Raw genomic sequence first — 15,511 nt, 5'->3', positions numbered from 1 at the left:
GGTGATTGTGGTGGTGGAGAATGGGAAATCATGCCTGGGTTCTTCAGGCAACTTTCAGGTTCAGGTAACAGAAAACTCAACTCAAAGGAGCCCTAACCACAAGGGGAAATTACTGGACTGCATGACTGAAAAGCCTAGTCTTGCTTGTTGGATTTAGCTGGGACTTGACTCAGCAAGTCACATTCGGTTCTCTCCTTAGTAGGCTTCTTCCTTCACAGACCAAGAATAGTTATTGGGGTTCCTGGAGCAACCTACTTCCTGTCTGAGAGGGGAACAGCAGATCTCTTTTCCTCAGAGGCAACCAAAGGCCTTAAGCTGCAGTTTGATTGGACCAGTTCAACTCCCTGTGCCCAGGGGATTTAGATGTTGCTGACTAATTTAGGCCTGAACCACCTACCATACCCTAGAGCTGGGGACAAAGTCATCTTCCCATGGAACACATGGGCTTCTTGGGGGTGGGGGAGTGTTGTTGGAGTATCCTTAGTAATAAAGGGGAGAAGGATAGAGGGCAACCAAGATACCAACTGATCATAAGGAAGAAAACAGGGATGTTTATTCAAGAAAGACAACATTGCCGGGCGCGGTGGCTCAAGCCTGTAATCCCAGCACTTCGGGAGGCCGAGACGGGCGGATCACGAGGTCAGGAGATCGAGACCATCCTGGCTAACACGGTGAAACCCCGTCTCTACTAAGAAATACAAAAAAAAATTGCCAGGCGAGGTGGTGGGCACCTGTAGTCCCAGCTACTTGGGAGGCTGAGGCAGAAGAATGGCATAAACCCGGGAGGCGGAACTGCAGTGAGCTGAGATCGGGCCACTGCACTCCAGCCTGGGTGACAGAGCGAGACGCCGTCTCAAAAACAAAAAAAAAAAAAAAGAAAGACAACATTGTGGAGACATGACCGCTATCTTCAAATATGTGGAAAGCTGTCTTTAAACTTATATGCCATAGCTCCAGATCATGGGCACATATTCCAGAAAGACATACTTCTTGGATTCAAAATAAGGAAGAACTCCTTGTTTTGTTTGTTTGTTTGAGACAGTCTCACTCTGTCACCCAGGCTGGAGGGCAGTGGCATCATCTCAGCTCACTGCAACCTCCTCCCGGGTTCAAGCAGAGTTCTCCTGCCTCAACCCCCTGAGTAGCTGGGACTACACGCACATGCCACCCCACCCAGCTAATTTTTGTATTTTTAGTAGAGATAGGGTTTCACCATGTTGGCCAGGCTTGTCTTGAACTCCTGACCTCAGGTGATCTGCCCGCCTCGGCTTCCCAAAGTGCTAGGATTACAGACGTGAGTCACCGCCCCCAGCCCAAAAAGAACTTTTTTTTTTTTTTTTTCTTGAGAGGGAGTCTCGCTCTGTCGCCCAGGCTGGAGTGGAGTGGCGCAATCGCGGCTCACTGCAAGCTCTGCCTCCCGTGTTCATGCCATTCTCCTGCCTCAGGCCTCCCGAGTAGCTGGGACTACAGGTGCCTGCCACCATGCCCGGCTAATTTTTTGTATCTTTAGTAGAGACGGGGTTTTACCGTGTTAGCCAGGATGGTCTTGATCTGACCTTGTGATCCGCCCGCCTCAGCCTCCCAAAGTGCTGGGATTACAGGCATGAGCCACCGCACCCGGCCAAGAAAGAACTTTGTTGACAGTTTCATCTGCCCAAAAGAGAATCATTAGAATCTCATCATTGGAAGTCTTTTAGCAAAGACAGAATATCTATATATTTGGAATATTATAAAGTGAATTTCTACATTAGGCAAAGAATTGTACTAGGTGACTTCCAACATCATGTAGAGGATTTAAGCTAACAGAGGTGCAAACTAAATGAAAGCTCCAGAAAAACCGTCTCAGACATTTTGAAACATTAAAATGTTGCTGTAGCAGATTTATTTCACCATAAAGAGTAGAGTAGTCTAAAGGACCTTTCTCAGAAAAGCAACACCTCCTTCCCCAGTTGCCCCTTTCCCCTGTCTCCATACACAATTAATATTCTTAAACTGGATTCTGAAATAAGGCCACCCTTCTTTTGGGACAAAGAAAGGACAAAAGTTTGATATGGCAAATGTCTAAAATCTTCTTCAAAAGTTAGGTACTTAATGGACTCTGTGGCCAGACCTCGTACCATCAGGAAAAAGATTTTGTAATTCACATCAATCAATTTAAATTACAATTCTAAGCCCCTGCTTTCCTTGCAAAATTCAAGTTTAAACATTAAAATGTCCAGTTACCAAGAGGAAGATTTACTATGGCTCTTATACACCTATGTGGGGTGGGACATGCGCTATGTCAATTTTAAATACACAAAGGATAAAACAGTATGAACTGGTAGCCAGGTCCTTTTTTTTCCTGCTCACTGACTGGCAGACCCAGCGAATGAATAATGTTTCGCTGTACCTCAATGCTCCAGCTGTTGTATTTCGTGTGAAAATGCATTGTCCTTGATACTCAGGAAGCAGTGAGAGCCAAGTAAACTAAATTATGGCTGTGATGATTTTCTGTCTGGTCCCATCAGAGCTGTGCCCTCCTGTAGGCATCTTAAAGCCTTCCTGTCCTACCTAGCTGCTTGCTAAATTCAGGGATATGCAGTTTTTGCTTTTCAAAACTGGTCACTCCTGAATACAGCACCCCAGCTGGAGTCTGAGATTTGGGCCAGAAAGAAGGTGCCAGTGAGTAGTTCTTAAAATGTGAGAATCATTGGTTCCTTCTTATGACCTATTGAGTAGCTGCCTGCTAAATCCTCTTGTGACTTTTTTAGGTCCTGTGAAAATATACTAATAGACCCACAGACATGATAAGAACTTGAGCAAGGACAGAGGCTGATGAACAGGGGAGATAGGATTGCAAAGTGAATTATATGTGTTCAACTGAAATTATTGGAAGTAGTATATATTATCCATTTATTTTGTCTCTTAATGCATTTAGTATCTTCACATATCAGTTTACCAAAAGTCCCATTTGTAGTTAGCCATAGTAAATTTTGTTCTCTTCCTTTATTTAAAAGTCATTTGTTTGGGAACTCTTTAAGGTAGTGGTACTAGGCAATGTATATAAAGCTTATCATGTAGCAGTGGTTTTGTTTTCTCATTGAAGGCTTTTGAGATATAGACACTTTGTTTTGCAAGTTGTACTGGATTGGAAGTGGTATTTCCCTAAGTTTTAATACCTACACAGTGCCAGATAAAATTAGATTGATTGCTGGTACCATTTCTTTCTTGGGGAGGAAAAATAAACATCGCTCTTGAATAGGAAGCTTTGGCTTCAAGGAATCTTTGGGCTTCTCTAGCTCATTCCTTCACTTTGTAGACAAGAGCTCTAAGCCCCACTGAAGGGAGGGGGCTTCTGGGGACCATGGGCATCTGAGTAGAATCCCAGGGGTCTTTCTCACTCCAAAGTTCATGCATTTTTCTCACAGTGGACAGCCTCCTAACCCAGCTGTCAGGGTCTGGCCAGGCACTATCTATGACTTTGGGCGCTGCTCCCCTTTGAGCCTCAGCTTCCTTAAAGCAAAGTGAGTAGATTGAACTAAATCATCTCTGGGGTTCCTTCCCTTCATAAATACTTTAGATCATAATTCTTCATTTAGAATATGAATGTCTCAGTTTTCCATAATCCCTGTTTATATTTAGCCAGGGTTATAACTTCATGCATCTGATTTGAAAAGAGAGTCCTTGCAAAATAGCCACAGCTCCTAAAATTTGAAGTTAAAAAAAAAAGAATAAAGAACTCAACATTGAAAGCTAGAATGTAGGCCGGGCACAGTGGCTCACGCCTGTAATCCCAGCACTATGGAAGGCCGAGGCGAGTGGATCACGAGGTCAGGAGATTGAGACCATCCTGGCTAACATGGTGAAATCCCGTCTCTACTAAAATACAAAATTAGCTGGGCATGGTGGTGGGCACCTGTAGTCCCAGCTACTCAGGAGGCTGAGGCAGGAGAATGGTGTGAACCCGGGAGGTGGAGCTTGCAGTGAGCCAAGCTTGCGCCACTGCACTCTAGCCTGGGCAACAGAGTGAGACTCCGTCTCAAAAAAAAAAAAAAAAAAAAAAAAAAAAGAGAAAAAAGAAAGCTAGAATGTGATGCCAGTAGCACAACAAATGAAAATGCTATTCTTTAAAAATTCCAACCATATGATTTAATTTTATATTTCTTCTTTCTATTTAAGAGAAAATAATACAAGCCTGAAAAGCAGTAAATATGTAAAGAGAAAATTTGTCAACTGATATTGGAAGATCTGACCTAGGTCATACATAAATCTTACAGACAAGAGCTGCAGGGCAAGCCATAATTTCAGAGAGTAAAAGAGAAAATGAAAGCTATAGCTGGTGTCTTCTCTAAGTTACATAGGTAGATTCATTTTAGTTTTCTGATTGTGCCTCTGAATATAATGTAAAAGGGGCTGGTAGCAAGGTCTGTTTTACCACTTATGTAAAAAGCTCCTCTACAGAGAGTGAAGCATAAAGTGAGACTTCCAAAATTGCTTTTTATCACCAGAGCCATTGGCTAAATAGTTGAGGCCCCACAAGCAAACTTTTACTTTGGCAATTTCCTTTCTAGCATCATTTTTCACAGTCATAAGTCATGTTATAAGAGTTTTCTAATTGCTAACTGGATAGTCTTTGTAAGGAAATATATGATAAATGTTACTGTAATAATACGAAGACCTAACTGGTACTTGTGGCTGCCTTTTATGAAGTCATTCTTCCCCCATTTAAACACGTAAGAGTCTGTCTTACATCAGAATGAGACATAACTGTCCCCTGTTAGTGTGGTTTTAAATCTTGAATCTAACAGCTAATGAAAGAAAAAAAATCTATGCCCAGAAAAGGGAAGAGGTTCATTTAATTAGTCTATCAAAATGCTACTAGTTCTAGAAACTGATTAACAAAGTGTGTGACTGGAACAATTATTGTTCTCTCATTGTCCCAAAGTACTAGTTAGACATAGAAAACACTCAATACACGCAAAATGTATAAGCAGGAATGAGGGCTTGGACAAGTTAGTTATAAACAGCATTTCATATGTTGTGAGGTGCAGGCAGTACATCAGCCCTAACAATATTATTGTGTTCCTCTGAACTCTGCTCTCACAGCTATGCGTTTCGAAGGCAGACCCAGAATAAAGATAGGCATTCACAAAGCCAACATTTTATATTGAAGACCTTTGGTTCCGCTTTTAATGTGCTATAAAACTAGGGGCTTCACTTTTTCATGAACTGTGTGCAAAAGCAGAGGCAATGACGGGAGGTTGACTGTTTGGGTCTGTTTTATGGTTGCTGTGCCTATACAGTAATGTGATCTTGGAAAAGGTAAGCAACAAAGAGTTTAGCAGTGAAAAATATGCCTAATATAAATACAGCCGAGTACATGGCAGTTCAGAATTTTAAAAATATGACTGTGGCATTAAATTATCTGGTGGAATTAACAGAGGAACAGAATACAGCCTTTACGGCAATATATCTGAGACAGAAAAAGGAGATAATACATCTAACTCTATGGTCTATGTGGCATTCATATAAAGAAAAGCACAGTAGCTTTATTTAATTGAGAGAATGAATCAATTACAATGATGTTACATCATCAAATTCTTGTGAAATAGAAGATATAAGTCACTGCATTGTGTAACTGTTAAAAAGTAATTGAGTATCTTAAGCCTTTTGAATCAATTTCAGGTACTGGCGCTGCTACCTTAATACAAAATTTATGAAGATGATTTCATATAATATGTTGCTATCAAAACTGTATAATAAAACCTGATAACATCTCTCTTTAAAAACCTGGGCAAAACAGTATAGTTACAAGATTATTTTAAAAAAAGACTTTGATATTGCTGTTTTTCTCTTTCTTTTAGTAAAGAGCAAGCATAAATAGTACAATTTTAAATTGTCTTAGACTAAGCTTTTATCCTGCAAAATAGGGCAAACTAGAGGCTTTAAGACCTCAGTTCATGAGGAAGTTTCCTCCCCTCAGTTAATCTGAGTCACACAACTCGTATGTTACTGGGGACAGTGTTTCCCCCATTTCTGAATTCATTTCAAAACCTCTCACTTAGAATGTTTGCTGCATGTTCTCCTCAGAGAATGTTGTCATCCCCCTGACTCTTGGAAATTTGTGAAGCTCATTCTCTTTGACGTCAGAAATGGATTTCTGATTCTTTGTTCATTACAAATAACTCTGCTGTTGAAGTAGATATATCTTACTAGGAATGTAGGGGTAGGAGGAGTATCAGTGTATGCTTGAAAAAAATATATAAAAGCAAACTCCATAGGTATCTCATGTCATAGGAGAGGTTGTCCAGGCTTTTCAGTACTTTTTTAAAGGTGGTGTAGCTTGTTACTGAAATTCTTAACTGCTTCGGGGTGGTGGTTACAGCTCCGCCTTCCCTTGTAGTATAAATCTTTACCTGCAGAATCTTGTCTGGAAGTACTCATGGACTGGAGGAACCAGAATAAGCAGGAATTCAGTACAACATTAAGCAGGGACTATCAACATAGACTAAGCCAGTCAACCTGGGACAGAGGTTTCCCAAAGTAGTGATTGGGGAGGAAGTGATGAAAAGCCAGTAAGAGCAATGAGTGGGTACCATGTTCATTTGACAAATATATGGGAAAACACTTTAAAACACTCAGGCAGTAGGAGGAAGGGTGTGCTGATCAGCCACATGGATGCAAAAGAAATGCATAAACGTAGCTGCAGCTCTTGAGAAACTCACAGTCTAGGTGAGAGGAACCAACATGTCAAAATGGATGATTTATCAACAATACCATACCAAGTATAAATGTATATAAATCCAGTTGTTTTCAAATAACTCTATGACCATAGGCAGGTGTGATACAGATGCTGGAAGGAAAGGAGCTCTGGAGGAGCCCCAGCACCACCACACCCTGGCCCTGAGGCCTCAGGCCTGGACCCTGTCCTCTGGCAGGCCCAGCTTTTCCACCGTAGAATAAAGATGATCATCCCCACCAACCTCAGGGTGGTTGTGCAGATCAAATGAGTTAGTATATGGGAAGGAATTTTTGTAAACACCTATAAAAACATATAAGGGATTATTACTAGTTTCCGTGTATTTTACCAGCTGGTTGGAGCTCAGTTATCTCAGAAAACAGTTGACCCATCAGTATTTGGTTCCTGAAAAGTTCTCTGTTAGAAAATGTAGTACCTGGAGTTTCCTTTTCATTAAGTTTATAATAACTGTAGGCTTTTTTTTTCCTGGATGGGGAGGCATTGAAGTGTTTAGTACTTTAATGACTAAGTGGATGTTTTATTAATTTTTGTGTCACGTTTTAGTAGCTTTCTAAGAAATGCAGTTTATCGGTGTTAAATGTGTGAGCAACCTGCCTTCAGAATGTTGATCAGAAACACACTCTTACTGGACTCTGCTTTTATTCCCTAAAAATTAGTGTAAAACTTGCATGAATTTTATTTTCCCAGAGAGCATTGCTGCCCTGGAAACAGGCAGAAGGAACTTTGGAAAAGGTGGAGTCGTTACCTCACTCCTAAGTTAGGGGCAAATACTTCAACCACATAATTAAAGTTTTCTTCACAAAATAGGGAATTGTGAGCAGACACTGGCAGGAATCCAAAATTCTAATTTCTGACTATGATTTAATTTCAATTTTAAATAAATCGGTTTTTAATTTAAAAAGAGTGAGCTTCATAACATTAGCAATGATTGCAACATTAAGCCCAGTGTTCACAATCTAGCAATATAAAACATTATTTATATCTGAATCGTAAACAGCCTTTTGAAATGGATTATGGTTTTTCTCCCTATTCTAATACAACCTGGAGGGTACTAAAAAGTGTTGTGTGAAATTAACATTCTGCTGACTTTCGCCTATAAATGAGAAGCGAGCTATTAACATTTGTGTATTTTCATTATGTAAATTGTGTTAACACATGCCCACAAATTGCCACCAGCAATGCAATAATTTTCTCTCAGTGATCATAATGTGTCCAAGTGAGTCATTTTGATTATGACATGCTAATTACATATTGCCTTTTTTCAGATTCAGAAAAACCAGGGATCTTTAATGGTAAGCTTTATGAGTTCAGAAAAAAATTCACTTTTCTTTTTCCTGATGGCTGCTTCCTTTGCATGCTTGAATGCCTTGTTTTAAACTTAGCAAATTGCATTTTGAAGAAAATGCAAACCTTTAACTGCCTGTATTAGATTAGGTACCATTAGAAATAATAGAACATCCTGAGCATCAATGTTTTGATAAGAGTTTGCTGTTGTTGATTAATCTTGCTATATTTTATTGCATTAATGATTTTTTCTTTCCACTCCACTGTAAAGATATTGCATAGAGGCTAATACTTTTTCCTCTCTTCTTTTCCATTGCAGCCTCTCCAGCTTCTGCAGTGCATTGTTGATGAGGTGAGGCATCGTCTTATGTGCTTTCACTCCTAAAGTCATTCCTAATGGTGTGGAAAGCTTATATTTTGTTTCCTAATGAAGCACAATGCCCAGCATCCTTGGAGCAAGTTGTGTTGTATGGCTCTGAGCTGTGTTACGTGAACTGGCCTTGTCCTGAATCCCACTCTTCTGATTCTGGCCAAGAAACCCTGCAAAAACAGACTGTCCCGCAGGCTGGTCCTCAGGGGTATCAGATGCCCTAAAGACAAAACACAATAATATTAATTGACCCTTTCCCTGGCCAGATGGGGATGGAGCTGGAAATTAAAATGGTATCATTTTTTTCTGCAACAGTTATTTAAAGTCATTCAGTAGGCAAGGATCAGAGTTGAAGAGCAAGCATAAGCTGGGTGAAATTTGCCTGCTTTGAGTTATTTACCCAAAGCATATCAGAGCGATAAAAGGGCTCAAAAACTCTAGGTCAACAGTTCAGCTTTAATTTCCTAGTTAGGCATTTTTCTCAGAATATACCCCTAACATCTTGTGTATTCTAGTAGCTGGAAGCCTGTATTCTCACATTTTAATTGAGCTTACTTCTGATCATCCTGCTCCATTGAGTTCCACTGTTCCTTTGCCTTCATGAGGCTAATCTACCTACTTTTCTCTCTCAACCAACTTTGTCTACTTCTTATTCTGACTTTAAATTCCTTTTCTGTAAATCATCAATCTTATAATACACAAGGCTTTCAAGAAACATTAACATTTTCTTTAACAAGTGAGCTTTTTTGGGCTTGGGTTTGCCTACTAGCAATGTTTATTTTTTTAAACTTTAATTTTATAATATTTAAAACACTTGTGATTAGAGAGGAAAGGCAATAAATGATTCAGATAGGAAAGTTTGAAAGAAAAAAAATTGTAATTCATAATTATTCCTCTCAATTAAACATCTGCATAACTAGTTACGAGATTTGGGAGAAAAAATAAAGATCCTCCTAGGAAAAAAACAAACATACACACATATCACAATAATAGTAAGTGTGGGGCTCTAACATCCTTAATGGTTGCATCAGTCAGTCCATATATCCCCTGCAAGCCATAAACCATGTTGATGTAAAAATGAAGGCATCGTCCTGAAACAAATGGAGGCTCCATTATCTCAAATATCAGACAGACCTCCTGGATCTAACAGCTCATCAATATCCTCTGTCATCTTATATTCCAAAAGCATACTATCCCCATCAGAATCCTCCCAATTTAACTGGTTTTCCTGAGGTCCTCCTCCAGTTTTGCTTGGGGAAGTGCCTGGGGAAACTTGCCTACCCAGTTTTGTACACAGCCTCCTGTGTTTCCTGGGCTCTCCTGTTGGTCTGCCAGGCTCCTAGGCATCAGAACATCCAGGTAAAGGCATTCCTTGCCAATACTATATGTGTTTCTGGACAGCTCATTTGAAGGTTTTCTCCATCAAATAGATATTTTCATTCCTTATTTAAAGTAGCAGTTATTGCTATTCAATTTAAAATATCTTGTTTAATTTGGGCAAAATCATGAGACTTTTGAAATTACCATAGGGAGATGTTCTATTTAAGGGATGAAGATTGATGAAGAACGATCATGTGTAACTTAAATGGTATATTTTTCTTCATAGCATTTCTTTGTCAAGAGAAAAATGTAACTTAGACATCTATTCCTATGTACTCTAAAACCATCCTCCTTGTGGAAACTTGGGAAATGAACATTGCCTTTACTAAAACCAGGTTGATCTTGGAACTGAGCTGATATTCTGCAATAAAAGTATTAGGAAAGGATTGGCCAGATGACCTGCCTTAGACAAGATGAATCATAGCATCTCGGAGAGGAAGAATTGGTGGGGTCCTGTACTTACTGCGCTTGTCCTGTGTGTCTGTCAGAGTTCTCATTGCTGTGATGCAGTGTTCCTCATAGGGTGGCCCAAGGACTGATTGCCTCAGAATTACCTAAGACTTTTGTTATCATGCAAATTCCTGGCCCCAGATCACTGAATTAGACTTTCTAGGGGTCGTGCCTAGAATCTACTAGTTTCCCAGGTAACTCTCTGCACATTAAAGTTTGAGAGCCACTTCTCAAACTTCTCTTACTGCTTGCCAGGGCTAAGTCTTCCCCTTTAGTTCCCACAGGGCGGTTAGCTAGCTAGCTTCATTTGCATCTGACTTTTAGGCCTTTTATTTGTGAATGAATATGCCCAGTTGGGATTTGAGCTGTTTTACTGCTTGGGAGTAGGATTTACCCCATTGTGAAATGGGTATCTGATGCTAGTATGTACTATTTCCTGTTAGAGAAAAGTCAAATCAAAAATTACTTCCCCTGAGGGAGCCTAATTCAGACAAGATGGGTGTATTTGGCGTCACATACAAAATAGCTATCACAAAACCCAGTGTGACATATTATTGTGTGGATTCAACTTGACCTCCTGTTACGGCCTGGCAAAGAGTGAAGATGTAGTAAAACACCACTAAGGTGGGCAAGAGCCAGTCCTGAAGTGGCCAAAGATGAATGTTAGAGCCAATCTGGGAGTCAGGAGGTGGAATCATGGAACAAAGCCAGGGTTAGCTACCAGATGTCCAAACAGAAGACACCAAAAACTAAACAGGAGTAAGAATCATGACTTTGAAACTCAGACCAGAGATCAGGAATTGGGAGGGTAGCCAAGGTAACAGGAGAATTGAGCTCCAATCAGAAATCTGGGTGGTCCAAGTAAGTTTTGATGGGTAGTGGTTTTCTGAATTGGCGCTGGCTAGCTGAGGTGTAAGTGATAGCTTAAAGACATCATCTGGTGCCTCAGAGTTGCTTCTCAATAGAACTTTTTACTTTAAGGTCCTTATGTAATCAGGTCCTCCCTATGTCCCTGAATACCTGCGTTGTAAAGTGCTTTGGTTCTTTATAAGTGATGTGTGTCTATGTGTACCTGAAGCCTTAGCCATCTGATATCTTTGGGGAATAAGTCAGCCCCTATTGTCTAGATAACTGAAATTTATGACTGTAAGCTCTGACAGCTATGAGAAATTTGCATTTTTAGAAAGAAATGTTTCTAAAATCTATTTGTTCTTGGCAGCCTGTTGACGGAGTGTGGTGAATATCATTTAACCTTTTCTCAGTGACTTAGTCCCTTGTTCTGAACATGGTACTGAATGTAAACTTTGATGTATTGATGCCCTCCAGGGCTGTAAAATTGTGTGGGGTTTACCTTATTCTTTTCACTGAATTTTGCCAACCATTTTGCCAGAGTGTTTGGTGTTGACATTGATATTCTCGGGCCTCTTGAAGTGTATAGAGCCCTTTGCCCCCAGGCTAACGCGCCTTACATGGCTGTACTGTTCTGCATAGTACTTTTCCTGTGCCCTCTTGTGATTGCCCCTGTTCTCTATGGGTACTCCTCATTCTTGTCGATGGGTACCTTTTGTCCCAACAACCCGACCATCTGTCTTTGGTTTTTTTCTTTGTTTGTTTTGTTTTGTGTTTGAGATGGAGTTTTGCTCTTGTTGCCCTGGCTGGAGTTCTGTGGCACAACCTCCACTCACTGCAACCTCCGCCTTCTGGGTTCAAGCAGTTCTCCTGTCCTAACCTCCCGAGTAGCTGGGACTACAGACACACGCCACCACACCTGACCAATTTTTTGTATTATTAGTAGAGACGGGGTTTCACCATGTTGGCCAGGCTGGTCTCGAACTCCTGACCTCAAGGGATCCGCCTGCCTTGGCCTCCCAAAGTCCTGATTCCATATGGTACTTTTTAGTTTTGCTAAGGTCATTATCAGGAATGCAAAGACCGAAGACAGGCCGAGCACGGTGGCTCACGCCTGTAATCCCAACACTTTGGGAGGCTGAGGCAGGCAGATCATGTGAGGTCAGGAGTTCAAGACCAATCTGGCCAACCTGGCGAAACCCCGTCTCTACTAAAAATACAAAAATTAGCTGGGCAGTGTGGCAGGCACCTGTAATCCCCGCTACTCGGGGGGCTGAGGCAGGAGAATCATTTGAACCCAGGAGGCGGAGGTTGCGGTGAGCTGAGATAACTGCACTCCAGCCTGGGTGACAGAGCGAGACACCCTCTCAAAAAACAAAAAAAGCAAAAAAAAGGAAAAAGGAGAGGAGAGGAGAGGAATCTCATGTTCATGAAGTGGGAGGCTTAATATTGTTACAATGGAAATACTCTCAAAATTGATCTACAGATTCAGTGTAATCGTATTAAAATCCCAGTAGGCTTTTTTGCAGAAACGGATAAACTAATCCTAAAATTCCCATGGAAATGCAAGGGACTCAGAATAGCCAAAACAATCATTGAAAAAAAAAAAGAAAACAACGTTGCAAGATTTCTACTTTCTGATTTCAAAACTTACTACAAAATTACACTGATCAAGATAGTATGGTAGTGGTAGAGGATAGACATATGGAATAGAATTCAAAGTCCAGAAATATATATGCATGGTCAATTGTTTTCTGATGAGGATGCCAAGACCATTCTGTAGCAAAAGAATAGTCTTTTCAACAAATGGTGCTGAGACTACTGGATACCCATATGTAAGAGAATAAATTTGGACCCCTACCTTACATCTTACACAAAAATTAACTCAAAAAATGGATCAAAGACTTAACTGTAAGAGTAAAAACTATGACACTCTCAAAAGGAAACATAGTTGTAAATCTCCATGACCTTAGGTTAGCAATGGTTTCTTAGCTATGACACCAAGAGCATAAGCAAACAAAAACAAAAGGAGGGCTTTATCAAAATTAAAAACTTGTGTGTGTCAGAGGACACTATCAAGACAGTGAAAAGACAACCCACAAAATGGGAAAAAATATTTGCAAATCATATATCTGATGAAGGCCTGCTATTCGGAATATATAAAGAGCTCTTACAACTCAGTGATAAATAAAAAGACAAATAGCCCAATTTAAAAATGGGGAGAGGATTTAAATAGACATTTCTCTGAAGAAGATGAACAAATGGTCAATAAGCACATGAAAATATGCTCAACAATTAATTAAGGGAATGCAAATCAAAACCACAATGAGACACTACTTCATGCCCACTAGGATGGCTATAATTTAAAAAAAAAAGAAAGAAAGAAAAACAGAAAATGACAAGTGGTGACAAGAATGTGGGGAAATTGGAACCCACGTAAATTACTAGTGGGAATGTAAAATGGTTCCGTGGTTGCTGTGGAATACAGCTTGACCATTCATCAAAAAGCTAAACATAGAACAATTATATGACCGAGCAGTTCCACCTCTAGGTAACTATTCAAGAGAATGGAAAACATATGTCCGCATAAAAACTTATACATGAATGTTCATAGCAGCATTATTCATAATAGCCCAAATGTAGAAAAGAATCCAGAAGTTCACATTGGACCATAAGTAGGAATGAAGTACTGATAAATGCTACAATATGAATGTACCTTGAAAACATGCTAAATGAAAGAAACCAGACACAAAAAGCCACATATTCTATGAAATGTCCACAATAGGGAAGTCCATAGAGACAGGAAGTCAATGAGTTAGTGATTGCCAGGGACTGGAGGGGAGAAGGGAATTGAGAATGACTATCATAGGTACAAGGTTTCTTTTTAGGGTGGTAGAAATATTTTGGAACTGAGTTGTTACTTTAAAAGGGTGAATTTTATTTTTTGTGAATTATCTCTAAATTTTCAATGTCAAAGAGAAAAATAGAAAGCAGAGAGTTTCTCTGTAATGGCCTGTGTTTAGTTGCTTGGCTGGATAGGATGGACTTCAGCAGAAGAAAAGAGAAGACACTCTTAAACCACATTCCATTTCGTAGAAGACTACCACAGCTAGAAAAATGTGTATTTTTGTTTACTTCAAGAGACATTTATTGAGCTCCTGCTTGGGTCATGATCTCTACCAGGTGCCGGGATAAATCCCTGTGCTGGATGACTTCATGATCTAGTGGAAGACAAACTCATGAAATAGATTTGATTCATTATGTTAAAAACTATAATAAAGCCATATAAACAGTGCTGTGCAAGGTTGGAAGATGTGGGAAGCTAGCAAAGCATCAGAGAGGAGATGATATTTGAGCTGGGCTTTGGAAATACCTTGATATTCACAAAATGAAAGTGGGGAGAAGATTGTCCCAGCAGAGGGAGGGACACAACCATAGGTGTCTAAGTGTGAGGCAGCTTTGAAGACGAATAGTTGGCCCAAAGTGAAGCTAGAAAAAAATACAGGGAGCATCTCAAATGCTGTACCAAAAAGCGTAATTGTTGCCCTGTAGCCAAGGGAGATGATTGGGAGGTCTGACATGTTGAGATCTGTATTTTTTTCTAAGACAGTTCTATTGAGGTAGGTAGTAGGAGAAATGAGACTGAAGGAGAATCTTAGAAGCTAGCTATTAAATATTGATTGATTGATTGATTGAGATGGAGTCTTGCTCTGTTTGCCCAGGCTAGAGTGTGCAGTGGTACAATCTTGGCTCACTGCAACCTCCGCCTCCTGGGTTCATGCAATCCTCCCATCTCAGCCTCCCAAGTAACTAGGATTACAGGTGTACACCACCACGCCCAGCTAATTTTTTTTGTATTTTTAGTAGAGATGGTGTTTCACCATGTTGGCCAGGCTGGTCTCAAACTCCTGACCTCAAGTGATCACCTGCCTCAGCCTCCCAAAGTGCTAAGATTACAATTGTGAGCCACCACACCCGGCCTTTAGAGGCTTTTTAGTAATATTGTTATAAAGGAGGCTCTTCCCTCATTTTTCTCCTCCCTTTCCCAGTCCTCCATTTTCTCATCCCACTTTGTTCAGTGTCACCCTCTTCTAGAACAGAAATGTTAGCTGCCCCTTAGTCGGCCTGACTCACATAGGTAGAAGTATCTAGCCATGTGATTAACTTCCATCATCTTCACTGAGCATCCAGGCTGGGCTGGCATCAAACAGTGCCTCCTTCCGCCACCGGTCATCTTCACTAGCATTTCTAGAAAGCACCAGGGGAGCCACGTCCAAGTGGAGCGTCCATGTGAGGCCTCTTGTGAGTCCAGGTGTTTGGTAGGGTAGATGACTGTCTCTATTCATAATGATTCTTTTTAGCACCACCATAATGATGTGCATATGCCAGCCAGGCAGATAAGTAAATAGTAGAGGCTCTCTTTTTTTTTTTTTTTTTTT

The 15,511-nt window shown here is 40.4% G+C and overlaps 1 protein-coding gene across 4 annotated transcripts in view; it reads left to right on the top strand.

Annotated features, from left to right (window-relative positions):
* MAP2K5 (mitogen-activated protein kinase kinase 5) overlaps positions 1–15,511 on the top strand; it is a 272,012-nt gene that overhangs the window by 202,333 nt on the left and 54,168 nt on the right. For 3 of the 4 annotated variants that reach the window (XM_017851085.1, XM_017851084.1, XM_017851087.1), the window contains 2 exons: positions 8,005–8,031; positions 8,343–8,375. In XM_017851085.1, the coding sequence (XP_017706574.1) occupies positions 8,005–8,031; positions 8,343–8,375 (60 nt within the window). The remainder of the gene's footprint in view (positions 1–8,004; positions 8,032–8,342; positions 8,376–15,511) is intronic. The other variant, XM_017851086.1, reaches the window with a different exon arrangement.

Source organism: Rhinopithecus bieti, unplaced genomic scaffold (assembly GCF_001698545.2).
Source record: "Rhinopithecus bieti isolate Rb0 unplaced genomic scaffold, ASM169854v2 scaffold_31548, whole genome shotgun sequence".
Taxonomy (NCBI): domain Eukaryota; kingdom Metazoa; phylum Chordata; class Mammalia; order Primates; family Cercopithecidae; genus Rhinopithecus; species Rhinopithecus bieti.
This window is presented reverse-complemented; position numbering and strand designations above follow the sequence as displayed.